This window comes from Oppia nitens, unplaced genomic scaffold (genome assembly GCF_028296485.1).
Source record: "Oppia nitens isolate AA-2021 unplaced genomic scaffold, nextdenovo-longstitch-racon4-pilon3 scaffold15_pilon_pilon_pilon, whole genome shotgun sequence".
NCBI classification, from domain to species: domain Eukaryota; kingdom Metazoa; phylum Arthropoda; class Arachnida; order Sarcoptiformes; family Oppiidae; genus Oppia; species Oppia nitens.
Window position 1 is genome coordinate 2,334,819 of NW_026533194.1, and position 21,417 is coordinate 2,356,235.

General features: G+C 25.9%; 2 protein-coding genes across 2 annotated transcripts; one reads left to right on the forward strand and one right to left on the reverse strand.

The window, feature by feature from the left end:
- Positions 1-529: 529 nt before the first annotated feature.
- Positions 530-7,308, reverse strand: LOC128963769 (uncharacterized). Its single transcript, XM_054310297.1, has 6 exons — positions 6,928-7,308; positions 5,496-6,810; positions 5,121-5,418; positions 4,267-4,886; positions 2,118-4,095; positions 530-1,658 (listed from the first exon to the last, which is right to left on the reverse strand). The coding sequence occupies exons 1-6, from the start codon at positions 7,306-7,308 to the stop codon at positions 530-532; spliced, it is 5,721 nt and encodes a 1,906-aa protein (XP_054166272.1).
- A 9,142-nt stretch (positions 7,309-16,450) lies between these two features.
- On the forward strand, positions 16,451-19,957 carry LOC128964981 (protein MTO1 homolog, mitochondrial-like). The gene is made up of 14 exons (XM_054311635.1): positions 16,451-16,682; positions 16,769-16,843; positions 16,936-17,031; positions 17,125-17,180; positions 17,313-17,469; positions 17,522-17,626; positions 17,710-17,781; positions 17,895-18,007; positions 18,108-18,294; positions 18,372-18,824; positions 18,928-19,096; positions 19,168-19,286; positions 19,411-19,568; positions 19,658-19,957. Exons 1-14 carry the CDS (start codon positions 16,556-16,558, stop codon positions 19,778-19,780), a joined length of 2,010 nt encoding a protein of 669 aa, XP_054167610.1. The 5' UTR covers positions 16,451-16,555; the 3' UTR covers positions 19,781-19,957.
- Positions 19,958-21,417: the final 1,460 nt, after the last annotated feature.

The following is a 21,417-nucleotide window of genomic DNA, read 5'->3' on the forward strand; positions in this document are numbered from 1 at the left end:
AGTTTTTTTTTGAAATAAAAATGTTAATTTTTATTTTATTATTATAAATTATTTATAAAAAACATACTGTATATATATTAATTTATATTGTATTATATTTTTATGTATTGCTATGGCATTGAATTGTTTATTTTTATTAATATTAATAAATTTATTTATAAATTATATTTGTTTTCTGTATTTGTATAACAAATTAATAAAACTTTAGTAAATACTACAACTTATTAAATAATAGGAAAATAATTAAATTAAAACAAAAAAAATATAGAAAATGTTTATTTCAAAAAATTTATTAAATGTTAATTGTTCACTCTAATAAATAAGTAGTTATAATAAACCAGTTAAGAATGCTAGAAAGCATTATCAGAAAAAAAACTTGACGGTATAAAATATTATGTTCGCAAATTAATTGTCATTTATAAAAAATAAACCACATTTATATAAAATTTTAATTTTATTTTAAACATCAAATATTAAATACAAAAGTATATTTAAAAAAGGATATAATAGTTATATATAGATTTATGATTTACAATACATCGTAAATATCTTGATTTGGTTCAACACATTTTGTGCAAACAAAATTGCTTTGTGTTGTGTTATTATCCTGCTGACAATTTTGATGAAATCTTTCACCACATTGTGTACAGCGAATCATATTATTATTAAATGTTTTCGAACACAAACAATGTAGAGTTGGTATTGTTATGTATTTGGATTTTGCTTCGGTATTTCGAGTAATTGGCAATGAAATTTGTCCAGATTCATACCATCTTTGTAATCTTTGACGCAAATTGAAACTATTTTCAGTTTGTCTTATTGAACTTGGATTAATACCAGAAATATTTAATGCCATATTCATTAAAGCATAAACACCACAATCATTAGAATTTGGCTGTTTTGTTACTCGCCAAAATTGATATTTTAATTGAGGTGTTATGTCGAGTTGTCTTATATGTGCACTTGCGACGCGTACAATTAATTCGCTAACAGTTAATGTGTTAACCGAATCATAAACATTACATGTAATTGTTGTTGATGATGTATATTGAACATTGATGTAAATCCAATGGTTACCAGTGTTAACAATCTGGTGTAATTCTTGTCCAACATTAGTGAAATAATACTTAGGTTTTAAATATGGATAATTTTGTTGAAAACGATAAGAAGTTTGAAAATTAAGTAAGTTATTATTATTAGCTTGATTGTTAAAAATAACAGCCATTCCATTTGTAATTAGAGAATCGTTTAGCCATCCATTGTTTTCTGATCCATCAAGTAATCGTAAATCACTTGTTATAAGATCTTCATGTAGATAATTGTTGTATGTCTTTGAAAGCCAAATATTTGAAATTTGATGATCTTGTAATTGCGTGTACTTTTCTATATCTTCTTGTGATAACTTTTTAGCAGATACTTTTGAATCTTTCACTTTCAAATAATCTTGAATTGTTTCTTGAGATAGTTTTGTAATTGTAACTGAAGACTCTTTAATGTCATCTAAAAGAATTTCTGACATTGTTTCAGAAATTTTGCTTTGTTTTGCTAATGGCTTTATCAAATCATTTTCTTGTTTAGTTGATGAGTCACTTGATTGAGAACTTATGTCAGTTATAGATACGTCAATGGAAACATCAATCCAAAATGGTATATGATAGCTACCATAAAAGTCATATTGATAAATTTTATCATTCCAATTATTTGTAAAAATATAATCAATTTGACTTCGATAATTAGTTGTAAAGACATTTTCTGGTATTAATGATCTCAAATTAAATGTTTTCATAGTTAAATTAAGTAATGTCTGTCCGTTTTTCGAACAGTAATCTATATTGAAATCGCCACATAGTATTATATGAACAAAATTAGATGTCTTATTTTCAATGTTGTTTAGTAAACTTTTGAGTGTATCAAATGGAAGACGAGATGATAAATAAACTCCAACAACTGCAATATTATTAAATTTGACACAAGAGATTTCATAATGCCAATTAGATTTTTCATTGCTATCAATTAATGAGCATATAGCTGATACGTTGTTAGAGTTTTTAGCATATATTGCAACGCCTCCAATTGCAATTGTAGAATTTTCAGAGTAAACATGACTTATTGCTGACATTTGTCCAATATTAGGTAATAAGTTGTATTGACATTTTGACCGTGTCTCCACTAAAATTAACAAATCAGATGCCAATATGTTGTCATCATATTGTAAATCTAAAATGTTTTTTCTGATTGACTGAACATTTAAATAAGTAATAGCATAATCTTTTCGTATTGAGCATTCTAAAGGTTTAATTATCATTTGAAGTCTTGCTTCTGATTGTAATCTTTGTATTTCATTGAAAATTTCCATATCACTTTGTCTTGGCTTTAGATTTTCAATTAATTTAAAATCTCCATCCAGGTATAATCCATTAATTGATGTAACTCGAGAACATGCTGTATAAATTAACTCTCGAGGTAAATGTTTTGTTAAATTAACAATAACTTGTTCAAATGTTGATCCTTGACTTTTATGTATTGTCATGGATTCACAACACACAAGTGGAAATTGTAAACGTGTTACGTGAACATTAAGAAAGCCACCCATTTGGAAATCTTTTTTTATTGGTTCTATTGGTGTCCAATTGTTTGGAATAAAATTTTGTTTAATATATTCCATGTACTTTCGGCGAATTTCTAATCCAGAATTTTTAGGAAATTGTAACCATATTGTATTGATATTTGATGTATATTTGTCTTTATCAATTCTCATTAATGTCCCAAATGCACCATTAAATAAACCATCAGAGACATCAACATTACATGTAATCATGTATTTTAATCCTATTTTGAAACTTATATTGTTCATTAAGCCATTTGTATCCTGATATGTCAATTTTTCAATTTTGTCAATAATTTTTTGTCTCTCATTTATATCCCGGTATCCTCTTATGTCATCAATAGCTTTATTACTAAGTAATTCACCCACTTTATCTTCGATCGCTTTTGTATTATGCAATGCAACTTCATTATTAGTATAATATAGACAAACTGATTTATTTTTGCAAGAATCGTCCACATTAAATCGAGACTTAAGTAATTTAATGTCATTTTCAATTAATGCAGCATTTGCAAGTCTATTCAAACAATCAACAAAATAAATGTCATTTTTTTGTCTCATCACTATTGATAATTCATATGATTTGAATTTTCTCCATAAATAAGGACCGATTATAGCGTTATATCCATCTTTTGCTTCTTTAAATGGCCATCCACCACCAACTGGTTTTGCTTGATGAAGATCTCCAATTAATAGTATGGAAATTCCACCGAATGGTAAAGTATTTTGAAATATTTCTTTTAGTCTTTTGTCGATCCAGTTAAATATTTTATTACTGCAAAGACTTATTTCGTCTATAACTAATAGTTTTAAATCTTTTAATTTACAGCGCATTGTATTTGAAGTATCGGCAGACAATTTATTCAAATTTCCACCAGATATTTGCTGATGTGGAAAAGCTAATGCTGCATGTAATGTTATTCCATCAACATTCCATGCTGCTTTTCCTGTGTATGCAGTTATCAATATTTTGATTGAATCCAAATCTGTTCCTTGTATTGTGTTTATAAAGCGAATTATTGACTGATAAATGCATTTAAGCACATGACTTTTACCAACACCAGCAGATCCCATTAATATTATATTAAATGGCGTTTTGCCTGTTTTAAATCGATGTAGAATATCCATTGTAATGTTGCGTTGCTCAATATTTAATGATCTCATCATTTTTCTATACTCATCTTCATCTATTATTTTTGGAACAGTGATTTTATCAATATAAGATTTGGATGTGCTTTCTTTTGATTCGTCTGTTTCATCAAAAATATTAGCAATAGGTGATCTAATATTTAAAATTTCATGATCTTTTGAAATTTCATCATTAGAATTTTCATTTATATCGTTTGCATCGTTTTCTTTATCATTAGCATTAATGACGTTGAATAATTCAGTTTCTAATAATTGTGGATCAAATAGTTTCAAATTTGCTTTAATTGTATCGATATTAGATTCATATAAATCTTTGCATTTGTCATCTTTAAGATCTTTTTCTTCATCAATCCAAGGAAAAAACAACATTACCATTGAACGATAATAATTATTCGAATCATTTTGTTTATTATATTTTTTGTAGCGAATGATTTTCATTTTTTGTCTTTTTTTCATAAATCCCATATTATTTTGAAGAATTATAATGTTTGGTAATGAAGTTTTTATATCGCTTTCATCGTTAGTTTCTTCATCGTCGAAGTCAAAGTCAATTTTATTTGATTCGAGTAATTTAGAAGATATTGATTTGCAATAATTATATGACGCAGCAAATTCAGCTAAACACAAATTATTAACTATATCAATTATCACTGGTCTCGCCATATAATGATCTAAAAGACCCTTAATTGATATATCTTTTGAGTCACCTGGCATTTCTTCTAAATCTTTACGGGATTTCAACATTTGAAATCTTTCATTTGGTGGGCCATTATTTATAAACATTGTTACTCTTGACATTCGAGAAATATCCATACTTAAAGCGTGATATACCGCTTCTTGAGCTGATATTTCTGTTCCATTAACTAAAGTGTTGGCTAAATGTCGTACTTGTTCTTGAATTGTTTTATTACCTTTCTTTGCTTCTTCTGATGCTTGCTTTAATAACAACGACATCCCACGCATAGATTTACTTATATAGGCACATAAATATTTAACACAAGCATATGGATGTAGACAATATTGTATATCTATATTAGCCCTCCATAATTTAAGCCAAATTTGATTATATGCGTTGATATTGACTGCATTAGGTAAACGTCTTAAAAATATTTCTTCGCGTTTGATTGAAGATCTGATGGCATCAATGTAATCGGTATATGACAATTTGGTCATTTTAAGAAAATCGTCAAAAGACATATAGTTAATTATATTTTTGTTTTCTTTTTCATCAAATGATTGTATTAATTTTTGAATAGAACTACAGTTGTCTTTATGTTTTTTTTGGTCTTTATCTAAAACATTTTCATCCAATGGTTTTAATATTTTTGTTTCATCCATTGGCGGCATAGGAAATCGATAACGACACGTGTTCTTTACTTTAAGACAATTATCTTTATGTCGATGTATTTGCACCGTATTAATGAGATTTGTTGTATCCTCATCAACGCATTGTGTATCTTCTTCATCATCCGTTTCGTAATAAGCTGTTGTAGATGTTGATGTGATTTCATCAATAAAATTAATAACATCATCATTGCTTTTATCATTATTTTTGTCATATTTTGGTGCATCAGATAGCCAAAGAAGACCGTGTATATGCGGCGAACCTCTATGTTGAAATTCAACTCTATAATAACTTTCGATAACACGTTTATTTCCAAATGCTACTCCAGGTTTTATAATTAGATTGAAAAATTTCGATATCTGTGTTCAAAATATCTGCTTGACGTCACAGGATCACGTCTTATTAATGATAACTTTTCGTCTCTTTGAAGATTATTTGCTTCTTCTAATGTTATTGACATATTATTTAAAACTTTACTTAAAATTACAAGTAGTTCATCCCAAGATGATTCGGCTGCGGATAAAGTGAAAAATAAAGTTGGCAATCCAAGTTGTCTTATCATTGCTATGGTTTCGTCACGCTTTTGTTCCCAATAAGAAGGACTTGTCCTAAGTTTGGACATGCTTTTAAATGCCTTGTCTGATGCAATAGCTTTATTAACTTTTGTGCTGTCCAACGCATCATTAACTGACCATTCCGCTTGTCCTTTTATTTTTCTTTTAAAAATATTTGTAGCACTTATAGCCTCATTCCATTGCTTTCGTTTAAATGTAAAAAAAAGATAAGGAATATTTTCAGCACAACGGCGATCATGTCTTCTTAATTCTGATTTTGCGTAATCTGCTACTGAAAATTTCATAGTTTTAGTAATTAACGGACGCTCTTGGCCAGCAAAAAGCTTAGGAAAAGCCAACGATGCAGCATTAATGTCAATCAAAATATTTAAAGGCTTTTTTCCTTCTCCAGGAGCATATGCTACTCCAACTTGTGGATCATCACTATCCAAAAGTGTATCTAAACATCCAACAATATCATCGTCATCATTAATAATATTATTAGTTAGTTTATCTTCTTCTGATTCATTTATTTGAGAAAACTCTTTGGGAAATCGTTTATACCAGTCATGTTTTAGTTTAACACCAGCATTTATATAGGCACTTTGTTTAATTAAAAAATTAAGTGCTTGCTTTAATTCGTGTGGTCTAACAGTTTTATACAAGTCTTTGTTATCCAATCGAGGTGGATCATTAATACGTCTTTTTAATTGTACTCTTATAATGTGCAATTCATCGTCAATTCTTGGTAATAATGGAAGCATTGCATTTGGATCTACTGGAACGTTAACTACATTTCCTTTCATTTTATACTGTCCACCTTTTGGTAAATGTAATATTGTTTCAAATATTATTCTTGCGGACACCATTCTTTCTTCTAAATCATTGAGACTATTAAGACATTCTGGTATTTCTGGAAACATCAGTCCATGAGATAAAGATAATCGAGGAATTTTAGACTTTAATATATCTTGATAACATGTATTGCAAAAATGACAATTTTCTTTTAAATTAAAGAAATCGATTTGTGCTTTCTCATTGTCATTCAATTTTGTGAAGTTAACTATGTTGAAAGAACGAATTTGTGTGATAAACCATAAACATCCACAACACGAACAGATTTCAGTAGGACCTAATAGCTTTGCATCTTCAAATTTCTTAAAATTAGAATTATTTTGATTTTTTACTTTAATTAATTTTTTGACTTCTTTTTCAAGATCACGTGTTTTTTTATTTTGAAGTTGTTTATCAGCTTTTCTATGTTTGTCGGCTACTTTTTCAAGATCACGAAATTCTTTATCTTTGATACGTTTTTCAGCTTTTCTATGTCTCTCGGCTTCTTTTTCACGATCACGTGATTCTTTATCTTTGAGACGTTTATCAGCTTTTCTTTGTTTGTCGGCTTCTTTTTCACGATCACGTGATTCTTTATCTTTTAGACGTTTATCAGCTTTTCTTTGTTTGTCGGCTTCTTTTTCACGATCACGTGATTCTTTATCTTTGAGACGTTTATCAGCTTTTCTTTGTTTGTCGGCTTCTTTTTCACGATCACGTGATTCTTTATCTTTAAGTCTTTTATCAGCTATTCTCTGTCTATCAGCAGATTTTTTTCGCTTTTTCGAATCTAAGTAATCTTCGTTTTCAGAATCAGACATGATTTTGAATCTACTAAAATATTTATTTGTAATTAACTTTAAATATTTTAATATAAAATAAATATATTATGTATAAGAAAAAGTCAAAATAACTTTATAGATAATATTAAATGTTAATATTAATATTGACGCAACGTTAAATAGAGACGCAATATTAATGTTGACGCAATATTAATGTAAACCCACTATAAATTAGTGACACAATATTATTATTTGCGCAATAATTAATAAACAAATAAATAAACCAAATAGCAGATAATAATTATTTTAAATATAATATTAATTATTAACACTAATAATAAAATAAGCTTTACTTACATGTTTTCTCTTTGACGGCTCAACTCGAACTGAGACTTGAAATAATAATTTCACTTTATTTATAATATTTATTGTTGATGCAATATTAAACAATAATCCAATATTAATGTTGACGCAATATTAATGTTGACGCAATATTAATGTTGACGCAATATTAATGTTGACACATCAGTTTAATGAAATACAAATAAAAGTAATTTTTAATAATTATTTTAAATATAATATTAATTATTAAGTGTAATAATAAAATAAGTAAGACTTACATGTTGTCTCTTTGACGGCTCAACTCAAAATGAGACTTGAAATAATAATTTCACTTTATTTATAATAATATTGAATGTTGATGCAATATTAAACAATGATCCAATATTAATGTTGACGCAATATTAATGTTGATGCAATATTAATGTTGACAATATTAATGTTGACAATATTAATGTTGACACTTATCAATTTAATGAAATAACAAATAAAAGTAATTTTTAATAATTATTTTAAATATAATATTAATTATTAACTGTAATATTAAAATAAGTAAGACTTACATGTTGTCTCTTTGACGGCTCAACTCGAAATGAGACGAAATAATAATTTCACTTTATTTATAATAATATTGATTGTTGATTCAATATTATACAATGATCCAATATTAATGTTGACGCAATATTAATGTTGACACTATTATCAGTTTAATGAAATAACAAATAAAAGTAATTTTTAATAATTATTTTAAATATAATATTAATTATTAAGTGTAATAATAAAATAAGTAAGACTTACATGTTGTCTCTTTGACGGCTCAACTCGAAATGAGACTTGAAATAATAATTTCACTTTATTTATAATAATATTGAATGTTGATTCAATATTATACAATGATCCAATATTAATGTTGACGCAATATTAATGTTGACGCAATATTAATGTTGATGCAATATTAATGTTGACACTATTATCAGTTTAGTGAAATAACAAATAAAAGTAATTTTTAATAATTATTTTAAATATAATATTAATTATTAAGTGTAATAATAAAATAAGTAAGACTTACATGTTGTCTCTTTGACGGCTCAACTCGAAATGAGACTTGAAATAATAATTTCACTTTATTTATAATAATATTGAATGTTGATTCAATATTATACAATGATCCAATATTAATGTTGACGCAATATTAATGTTGACGCAATATTAATGTTGATGCAATATTAATGTTGACACTATTATCAGTTTAGTGAAATAACAAATAAAAGTAATTTTTAATAATTATTTTAAATATAATATTAATTATTAAGTGTAATAATAAAATAAGTAAGACTTACATGTTGTCTCTTTGACGGCTCAACTCGAAATGAGACTTGAAATAATAATTTCACTTTATTTATAATAATATTGAATGTTGATTCAATATTAAACAATGATCCAATATTAATGTAGACGCAATATTAATGTTGACGCAATATTAATGTTGACGCAATTATTAGTTTAATGAAATAAATAAAATTAATTTTTAATAATTATTTTAAATATAATATTAATTATTAAGTGTAATAATAAAATAAGTAAGACTTACATGTTGTCTCTTTGACGGCTCAACTCGAAATGAGACTTGAAATAGTAATTTCACTTTATTTATAAAAATATGGAATGTTGATGCAATATTAAACAATGATCCAATATTAATGTAGACGCAATATTAATGTTGACGCAATATTAATGTTGACGCAATATTAATGTTGATGCAATATTAATGTTGACACTATTATCAGTTTAGTGAAATAACAAATAAAAGTAATTTTTAATAATTATTTTAAATATAATATTAATTATTAAGTGTAATAATAAAATAAGTAAGACTTACATGTTGTCTCTTTGACGGCTCAACTCGAAATGAGACTTGAAATAATAATCTCTTTATTTATAATATTAAATGTTGACACAATATTAATGTTGACGCAATATTAATGTTGACGCAATATTAATGTTGATGCAATATTAATGTTGACACTATTATCAGTTTAATGAAATAACAAATAAAAGTAATTTTTAATAATTATTTTAAATATAATATTAATTATTATTGAAATAATAAAATAAGTAAGACTTACATGTTGTCTCTTTGACGGCTCAACTCGAAATGAGACTTGAAATAATAATTTCTCTTTATTTATAATATTAAATGTTGACGCAATATTAAATGTTGACACAATATTAAATGTTGACACAATATTAAATGTTGACGCAATATTAAATGTTGACGCAATATTAAATGTTGACAAAATATTAAATAATTACGCAATATTAAATGTTGACGCAATATTAAATGTTGACGCAATATTAAATAATGACGCAATATTAAATAATGACGCAATATTAAATAGTGACGCAATAATAATGTTGCTTCAATATTAAATAATGACGCAATATTAAATGTTGATGCAATATTAATGTTGACACTATTATCAGTTTAATGAAATAACAAATAAAAGTAATTTTTAATAATTATTTTAAATATAATATTAATTATTATTGAAATAATAAAATAAGTAAGACTTACATGTTGTCTCTTTGACGGCTCAACTCGAAATGAGACTTGAAATAATAATTTCTCTTTATTTATAATATTAAATGTTGACGCAATATTAAATGTTGACACAATATTAAATGTTGACACAATATTAAATGTTGACGCAATATTAAATGTTGACGCAATATTAAATGTTGACAAAATATTAAATAATTACGCAATATTAAATGTTGACGCAATATTAAATGTTGACGCAATATTAAATAATGACGCAATATTAAATGTGACGCAATATTAAATAGTGACGCAATAATAATGTTGCTTCAATATTAAATAATGACGCAATATTAAATGTTGACGCAATATTAAATGTTGACGCAATATTAAATAGTGACGCAATAATAATGTTGCTTCAATATTAAATAATGACGCAATATTAAATAATGACGCAATATTAAATAGTGACGCAATATTAAATAGTGACGCAATATTAAATATTGACGCAATATTAATGTTGACTCAATATTAAATAATGACGCAATATTAAATAATGACGCAATATTAAATAGTGACGCAATAATAATGTTGACTCAATATTAAATAATGACGCAATATTAAATGTTGAAGCAATATTAAATGTTGACGCAATATTAAATAGTGACGCAATAATAATGTTGCTTCAATATTAAATAATGACGCAATATTAAATAATGACGCAATATTAAATAGTGACGCAATATTAAATAGTGACGCAATATTAAATAGTGACGCAATATTAAATAGTGACGCAATAATAATGACTCAATATTAAATAGTGATGCAATATTAAATGTAACGCAATATTAAATGTTGATGCAATATTAAATGTTGACGCAATATTAAATAGTGACGCAATAATAATGTTGATTCAATATTAAATAATGACGCAATATTAAATAATGACGCAATATTAAATGTTGATGCAATATTAAATAATGACGCAATATTAAATAGTGATGCAATATTAAATAATGACTCAATATTAAATAGTGACGCAATATTAAATAGTGACGCAATATTAAATGTTGACGCAATATTTTTATACAATATGCTCAGTTTATTATATAAGTCAATATTTGTATCTAAAACAGTAAAAATAAAGGTGATTTCATGAAAATATTTCTCAAATCCGCCATTTTTTCTGTTCCCGAAGAGATATCAAAATTTTAATGCATATTTCTTATGCTTGTTTTTGATGCTTTATACAAATCTATACCTAAAAAAAAATTCTTAAAAATTTCTTAATTTTGGCCGCCATTTTTTTTATGTTCCCGAAGAGATATCAAAATTTTGATGCAACTTTTCAATACATTATTAGTAGTCCTCTAACCGAATCTGAAATCAGAATTTCAAAATTCGCAAAAAAAATGCTACAGACAGACAGACAGACAGACTCAAAAAGCCATTATAGATTTCAGTAAACAAAACTTTTCAAGTTTTTTTTGATAAATATTGATTACTGACAATTAAAAATTTAAATTACATTTTTAATACAACATAAATGTATGCAAATAACACACAATTACAAGCATATGGTAACAGATTATATTGAAAATGTCATTTAAAAACTATTTTTTTAAATAGATTTAATTGCGAAAAATTTCTAAATAGTGATAATTACAACTCATTTAATTAATTTCTAAAATTAGTTTATATTTGTTAATATATATATAATATGTATTAACATTTTGGATGATAACACAGACAAATGATCATTAAAAATAATGTTTGTCCTAATATTGTTTCAAATAAATATCCGATTAAATGATTATAATTATGGGAGTCATTCAAAAATCAAGTCCTATTTTCCATATATGATACAGATTACAGACAATAATAATAATAATAATTATGATAAATCTAAAAATTTTGTCAAATAATAAAACATAATTAAGCAAAAATTATGAATCATAATTTAAATCATAATTAACATTATAGAGTAATTTGTGGGTAAATATTATATATAGTAATAATTGAGTGTAAATTATGCAAATTGTTGAAAATATACAACAAATAACTATATAATATGTATATATTTGTATAATTTAGTAATACCGGAATATAGTAATGTTGAGTATATTAATAAAAATGATAACTAAAAAATAATTAGTAAAAAATTAAATAAAAAATATATTTCTTTACTAATAATAATTATTGGAATAATTTAAATAAAAACTACATATTTTTATAAATGATAATATGATAATACAGCAATATTAATATATATATATATAAGTTATAATAAGTTATATATATATAACTTATTAATTTAAAAATAAAATAAGTTTGACTACACTATATAAATAATTTCAATATATATATCCAATATATAAAAATATTATATATATATATATATACATTTACATTTGTATATATTTATAAATATAAATAACTAATATATCATTACAGTATAAATTAAATAAAAGCATATTACATTTAATATACAGTGAAATATAATTTGAATTAATTGAGCAAATTTCTGCTATATTTAATTGTGATATATATATATATATATACTACAATATATTAATATATATTAATATCAATAGACTACATATTACTGGTACGGAAAAATATTAATATGAAAATTATGTTATGGCCTAAAAAAATAATTAAAGAGAATATAACATATCATAATGAAAGTTTCAATCAGAGATTTTCACTTTAACTTTTAATTCAATCAATTAACTCTCTATATATATGAAAACATCAAAACACAATTATCTCACTATTTTCATAATTTTATTTCAAATATTAACCAAAAAAAATTCCAATTTATAATAAAAATTATTTTAACATTGAATTTATTACAAAATATAGCTAAAAATGTTGAATTTTCAAATATAATGGTTTATAAAATCAAAAAATAATTAAATTCTAGATCAATATTTAATTAAATCTTTTGATAACCTCTTAAATTAAAATTTATATTTTATTTTATTTTTAAATTTAACATCAATAATTTTAATATACACTTATTAAAATTAAACATTTTTTTCTATTAATTAAACTATTTTACATCCAGAGACTACTAGACGATGCATTATTTAAAATAATTTTGAAAATTTAATTAATTTTTAGGACTAAAATTTTGCAAACAAAAATAAACCTCCAGTAAACTACTACATTCATTACTATTAAATTAAATTATAAACACTATTGATTAGCAAATGAAAAATATTTAATTGTTTTGCACTCTCTATAGATTAAATACCGACAAAACAATTGTATTATGTAAATACCGTTCACCATAGCAATAAAATTGCACAGTTATGTTAAATTTGATGGTTGATGGGGTAATACTTGGAAACACACGGCTAGATTAGGCTTCAAAATTAACTTCACTATTGATAATCCCTAACAATAGTCAAACTTAATAAAAATATATATCATATTATTTGATTGATAGATGACATTTGTAAACACTTACCATAAAAGCTAAAAAACTATAGAATCTCTCTCTCTCTCTCTCTCTCTCTCTCTCTCTCTCTCTCTCTCTCTCTCTTTATAGTTATAGTGAGCCTAATATTGCAATCGATATTATAAATGTGTTATTAATTAATTATAAGACACTAGTAGTGTAATCAATCAATGTAATAAAATAGCAATTTATTTACGAGACAATTATTTATAGTATATATATTGTGTTTTTAGACAAAATGTTTTTTTTATTAGCTTTAGTATAATATAGACATATGTTTTTGCAAAGTGTATGTCATTTTATCGACAAATAAATGGCATTTTATTATATATACTGTATATATATATTTTGTTTTTTTGTTTAATACTACTGGATTTTCACGTAATTAGATTTAACTAAATTTAGTATAGTTTTCCATATAAAAATTTCATCTTATTTTTTTAGTTTATTATAAAGTATTTACTGTATAATCTTTTATTTTTTACCAACAAATAAATCTATAATAAAATATAATAAAACATAGATTACACAAACATCTTTATATTTTTACTTTATAATAATAATAAATAGACTTTTTTGTATATATATATATAAAAATTCATTTGATAAAAATTTTTTTTATTTAGTTTTCTATTGAAAATAAAACATCATTACAAACTAATACACTGTGTAAATGTCATAGAAAGGTGAATCAAACAAATACTGTATATAAAATAAACATAGATTTTATCAAAGCTAAGCCTTAATACTGTACTATAGTATTTATATAATTTTATTTAAATAAGATTTTATTTTTTGAATAAGTAATTACTGAATCGATATTTAAAAGAGAGAGAGAAAGAGAAAAAAAATTGTTGCATTAAATAACAAATTAGGTTTTCAGCTAACACTGCATTTTTAAAAATTAAAAAAATAATTTAAAGTGAGATTTATATTAAATTCAAATTCAATGTCAATATTAACACTAAGCGCACACACACACACACACACATTTAATTTATTTATACGATTAAAATCACTATAAAAACAATTTTTTATATATAATAAAAACACTTTTTTGTCTACAATACATTTCTATGTTATCTTTAAATAAGTTTGTTTTTTAAAAAAATAAATTTCTTTATACTTTAATTTAAGGAAATATTAAAGGTATTATAATATAATTTATATAATAATGTCAAAAATAAAACTCATAAACATCAAAAATTTATTTCATAGTGTAATTCACATTATAATTTACAGTATAATTTTAATACAACTGTAAATTTCATAATATAAGTTACTTCAAGCAAATAATAAGACAATACCGGTATTATTACTTTTTTATAACAAAAAAAATCATAATACAGGAAATCTAACCATAAAACCATAATTGTAATCGCAATGTACTGTATATTAGACCATATGATTGTCAAAGTTTACACATATTTATAATTTAAAAATTTTAAAAAAAAATCAATTCAAACCTCGGGTCCAATCCATTGCGATGCCGATGAATGTGATACAAAACAAGCGGGTGATGTAAACTGATAGATGAGTCCAATAGTAACCAAACATAACAGTCCCATCAATAGGTATCGTCTCAATGTTCGTCCGCCCATTATTTCAATATTATTATTTGTCAATAATTGATAACTCATTTATAAATTGATATCTTTTGTGTTGTTGTATATACGACATCAATAGTGTCTGTCTTTCAACAAATGAAACATATGTTCACAGATATATATACATACTGTGTATTAACCAACAATTTATTTAGTAATACTGTAAATAGAAAAATATAAATAATATAATATTACAAATTTAGATAAATCATTGAACAACAATTAAATGAATAAACAATATATATATATATAACGTATATAAATCAAAATAAATTGAATAACAAAAATAATTATAATAAATAACTTCATGCACTATGATATAAGCATTATCGATAAATATTTAATAATTACAACTTAAATATAAAATAATAAATAATAATTATGTTTGAAAACTAGTTTTATACAAATGAAATATATATATATATAATCAAATGAAATATCACATATACAAAGATTGTTAGATAAAGAATCTTATTTAAAAAAATAAATAAATAAAATTATTACTAAACTATTGAATAGTTGGCAGAAAAAAATATAACTTTTATATAGAAAATTAATTTCAAATCTTTTATTTCCAACTAATACTACACACACACACACACACACACAATGTGTGTGTGCTATGTATCAATCAATATATGATTTATAACTGTAAGTGAAGAGCACATACACATACACAACAATTTGGTTGAATACCAGTGCTTATAAAATATTAAACTTAATATTTTTTTATATATGATATATAATATATTATATAAAATACTCTATTAGTCCACTGGTATTACCTTTTATTTTTTTCCTCTCTCTCTCTCTCTCTTTATATATATATAAGTTACACAACAAACTCATACCACAAGAATCATACACTACATTACACTTCAAGTATTACATTATATACTGAATACAGAATACATGTTAAGTAATAATGCATTTACGATATACAGTGTATAACTAAAAACCAACAAAAAAACTATGTATTTATTGTATACATTATAATAGTTAACAGCCATCTGTTAGCAAACAATTGTATGTCTCCTATATTTATTAAAAGGCATGCATTCAACAACAAAAATAAATAATAATAATAAAAATATTGTTTACATCATATATATAGTCAATGGGTTTTGCAAATTGATTGTTCAATATTATTGCTAAATGCGATAAACTTTTTTGTTTGTTTGTTTTGGTGGTTCATGTCATCAATGGATAAAAATTAATTGAATAAATTATTTTTTAAAAATTTTTTACAATAAATAAAACATCAAACTATTCAAGTGATATATACCGAGTATATACCCCGCGGTATATATATCATACATAACTATCACTACAGTTATGTATGGTTTACGCAACGGTTATTGTTGTCTGTTAAAGACAACAACATCCAGTGTCATCAAAAAATGTTTGCGACTAAACTCGACCTATGATTTCGATGTCATTGTCATTGGCGGCGGTCATGCAGGTCAGTGACCACTTATTTATATACATATAAAAAAAACTAATTAATTAATATTAATTACTGATTCATTTGCATATCCCGGCTGACAGGTGTTGAGGCCGTGAGTGCGGCGTCTCGTATGAACACAAATGTATTATTAGTGACACATAAGACACAAACTATTGGTAAATATTAGCTAATAATTATCAATACATTATTATATTGAAGATACAAAACACTTAACAATAAGTTTGAAATAAATACACCATTTTTTTAGGTGAAATGTCTTGTAATCCGGCATTTGGTGGTATCGGCAAAGGACACCTCATGAGAGAGATCGATGCCATGGATGGCATTTGTGGCAAAATATGCGGTAAATGATAAATTGACTGACGATTATCATTATAATAATAATTATTATTATTTTAAACAAAATTATTTTTCAAATGAATCATCCAATTGGCAGATCTTTCCGGAATTCAATACAAAATATTAAACAGAAGTAAAGGACCGGCTGTTTGGGTATTGATATATTAGTTTTAATATCAAATTTTATTAATTAATTTTTTTTTAAAAATGTGTTATTAATATACCTTATTGGCTAACAATATATGCTATTACCGGTAATATACTGTAATATTTTGTATTTGAAAGGGATGGCGGGCACAGATAGATAGATCCCTATATAGGAAATGGATGCAAAATGAGATATTGCAAAATACACCGAATCTTACTGTCAAATGTTGTTCGGTTGAAGACTTGATTTTAGATAAAAATGGAGACAAACTTCAATGTCATGGCATTATCACAAGTAATATCATATTACTATAAAATTATATTATAAATAAATTGCATGTTTAAAGGCGATGGACAGCATATAAGAGGTCGCACAGTAGTACTGGCAACGGGAACCTTCCTGAGAGGTCTTATTAATATAGGATTAGATTCATATCCAGCCGGAAGAATAGGTACAGTAATTTGAAAAGGATTGAATTAAAACAAAGACATAAAAGTCATACAAAAATAATAAAATAATTGATTAAATGTTTAGGCGATGAGCCGGCAATAGGTTTGGCCAATACACTGGAATCGGTAGGCTTTCAAATGGGACGACTGAAAACAGGTTATCATTTTTTTATAATATATATAAATTTCAAAGTCGATTAACTCGTTTAATGAAGTTAACAATAATTTATATTTTATTTTATTTTTGTTTTGTTTTTTTAAAAACAATAGGAACTCCTCCAAGAATCGATAAGAATAGTATTGATTATAGTAATTTAGTGGCAACTAATGGCGATAAACCTCCCATTCCCTTCTCATTCATGAATGATCGCGTATGGATAGAGGTATACAACTCTATATCGGCAATCAACTGATCCATATAGAAGATAATAATAAACAATTAGTGATTATTATTATTGTTGTTGTATTTTTTTTAATAAATAGGAGGACAAACAAATAGATACTTGGCTTACATTTACTGATGAAAGAGTGACAGATCTAATCACGCAAAACATTCATTTGTCACGACATGTCAGAGAAGAGGTCAGAGGTCCTCGTTATTGTCCATCTATTGAGTCGAAAATTTTGAAATTCAAACACAAGAGTCACCAGATATGGCTCGAACCGGAAGGTTTTGCAATTTATTATTATTAGATAATATGATAATTACAATACGGGTATAACTGATAAAAAAAATTTTATGAGAAGGTCTCGACTCGGATGTCATATATCCGAATGGCATCTCATGTACTCTTCCGGAATCAATACAACAACAAGTGATTAATTTGATTCCCGGTCTCGAAAGGGCCCGAATGTTAAGGCCGGGCTATGGTGTTGAATACGATCACATTGATCCGCGACAACTCAAACAAACATTGGAAACTTCTCTAATAGATAATCTGTTTATGTCGGGACAGATAAACGGTACAACCGGTTATGAAGAAGCTGCCGCTCAGGGAATAGTGGCCGGTATTAATGCTGCGGCTAAATGTCTTGGCAAAGATCCACTGATTATAAGTCGTACCGATGGCTACATTGGTGTACTAATCGATGATTTGACAACAATGGGAACCGACGAACCGTATCGGATGTTTACGAGTAGGTCTGAGTTTAGACTTAGGCTCAGACCCGACAACGCGGACATACGGTTCACTCAAAGAGGTTAATCATTTATGTTGTTAACTTAATAGTGTCACCGGAAAAAAACAAACAATTCAAACATATATTTAATCGGCAATTATTTTTCATCTAAAAAAAACAAAAGGTTATGAAATGGGATTTGTTTCGCAACAAAGATATGACCGGTTTTGTCAAACGAGACAAATCATTGACGAAAGTAAAGAGTTTTTACAATCAATTAGCAAACCATTGTCTAAATGGAGACAAGAGTTGGGTATTAATTTGGATAATAACCGAAACAATTCGCTTAAGACGTTAGGACTAATGAATTAATGATTTTTTTTGTTTGTTTAATACAAATAATTTGAATCTTTTAAATTTGCAGAGCTTTTCAAGTGTTGGCACTCAACGAGTTTTCAGTCAATCAATTGGTTAAATTGTTTGCAAAACAATTGTCACCAATTGATTGCAATCACATCTTAAGCTATCGTCTTAAATCTGAAGGTTTGTATTTTTTTTTGTTTAAAAAATGATAAAACAAACCATTCATTCATTCAATTGACAACTTCTTGGTGTTGAATCAAATCATTATAATAATAACTTTTATATTACTACTAATCAAATAAAGCTCTTTACGATCACTACGAACGAGAAGAGCAACACTTAGCCGAAGAAATTAAGAGCGAAGAGTCGCTTGAGATTAGTCCGCAATTTGATTACATGAACGACGAACTGGTCTTAAGCAACGAAGTCAGAGATGTCTTACACAGAAATAAACCCAAAACGGTTTGTATTGTGTCTTAAATTGTCTTAAAACTATAGGATATATATGTCTAAAACATACCCGATCTTTGATGACGGCTATATATATGTAGATATTTGCGGCCAAACGCTTGCCAGGAGTGACACCGGCGGCGATCGTATCGCTCGTCTACTATATGAGACGTCACTGTCCGACGATGACGACGACGACAACAACGTCTGCACTTAGTTATTGATAAACAACTGGAAGCCCATCCACGACAACAACATGAAGAATAGTGTTACCGGAATAGAGATGGGAATCAATAGCAAGTAATAGATGAGCGACTCGTCCATCACATCATCATATGATTACCACAAATGTTATAATAATATTATAATAAACACAACACTTGTATTGAATGCATGCAATAATAATCAATCGACTCATACATACAGTACTGTACAGTAATGTTATGTTAATGTTATACACTGTATAATATACACAGTATTATTCGTCAATCACTTTATACAATATTGTTTGTATAACACATACACAATGATTATGACAACAGAGGTCTCCATTATAGGAGTGGCTTATAGTTTGATGCAATCATGTATTATGTTTGTGTGTGTAATGTGTTTAAAGTTATATAAGTTTTTATTTGTTTGATTGTTTTATACCGGTATTTATGATATATAGATATGTAGTATATATTAAACGCTTCAATTGTGTTTTAATAACAAGTTTTTTCATCAAACAAATAAAAAAATATAGAAAATAAATAATTAAAAATTTTGATAACTTATTTTTTTATTAGTTATTAAATTTTTTGTTGTTGTTGTACAACATTTGTCCATAACTTTACCGATAAATCGCCGATAATTTATGTCAAATAAAAAAACTTTTAGCCGTTAACTGTATATTTTATTATTTATATATCCGATATATATTTTAACAATTTATTTTTCTCATATATAAATTAATATATATATTTAAATACAATAAAATTGCACAACAAATAGGATCTCTTTTTCTCACAATTATAATAAAAAGTTTTAATTAAAAAAAACAACCGATTGAACGGATTGTAGGAACAGTGTATCGGAATTGTTGGTCTGAAAAAACCGGTCGGAACTGTTTCGGGCGGTTACTCGAGATGTCCATTAATTTTTGTAAATATCCGATAGATTTGATTGAATTTTAATAAATAGTTTCAGTTTTACTAAACTTTTTTAAAAATCAGTTGCCAGTAGTAGTAAACAGTTTAATATTATATAATTTATATTAAGGCAAAATATTTTTAATCAATCAATCAAATAGGGAATTATATTATATTGAATTTAACAAATAATTTTTATGAAATAAATTAGTATTTATAAGTAAAAACAATAACAACTACAACAAGATTGTAAAGTGTAGACAATTTTTTCGTTTAAAAAATATTATCTCTTTTTTGTACTGTTTTATTACTGTATTAAACATTTTGGATGTTTTGGTGAATAATTAGTGTCACAATCGTTATAAAAGCCAAACATAAATTGTTGGCCATTACTGTCCCACGATATGAACACTTTGGCCACATTCGGCTGCCGTTTAATTAGATCGTTGAAAATACAATGGAAAAGTACGGCAGCGCTACGACAGTTGGCAAATCGTAAGTTAGTTAAGTGAGACAATCGGGACAGTGATTGCAGTGATCGGCGGCTAATGTCCGCATACTTGATATCAATGACTTGAAGTCGTGGTAAATAGTCGGCAATGTCGATGAAAAATTTGTCGCCAATAAAACCGATTCCCAAATTAAGCGACAAATGTGTCAATTGTTTCATCTGTTTCATTGATTCACTCATTATTAGCCAATTATTATCAGTATTACTGTTATTAATATTA

Bases quoted from the DNA above. Each gene is read 5' to 3' on its own strand.
- LOC128963769 (XM_054310297.1), bottom strand. From the start codon at position 7,308: ATGTCTGATTCTGAAAACGAAGATTACTTAGATTCGAAAAAGCGAAAA. The intron at 4,887-5,120 runs GTGTCGTTATCG...TGATGCCATCAG, and splicing joins TGTCTTAAAGTAAAGAACAC to ATCTTCAATCAAACGCGAAG. The intron at 4,096-4,266 runs GCGATATAAAAA...GGATTGATGAAG, and splicing joins TGAAGAAACTAACGATGAAA to AAAAAGATCTTAAAGATGAC.
- LOC128964981 (XM_054311635.1), top strand. From the start codon at position 16,556: ATGTATGGTTTACGCAACGGTTATTGTTGTCTGTTAAAGACAACAACA. The intron at 16,844-16,935 runs GTAAATATTAGC...CCATTTTTTTAG, and splicing joins ACATAAGACACAAACTATTG to GTGAAATGTCTTGTAATCCG. The intron at 19,287-19,410 runs GTTTGTATTTTT...AATCAAATAAAG, and splicing joins CTATCGTCTTAAATCTGAAG to CTCTTTACGATCACTACGAA.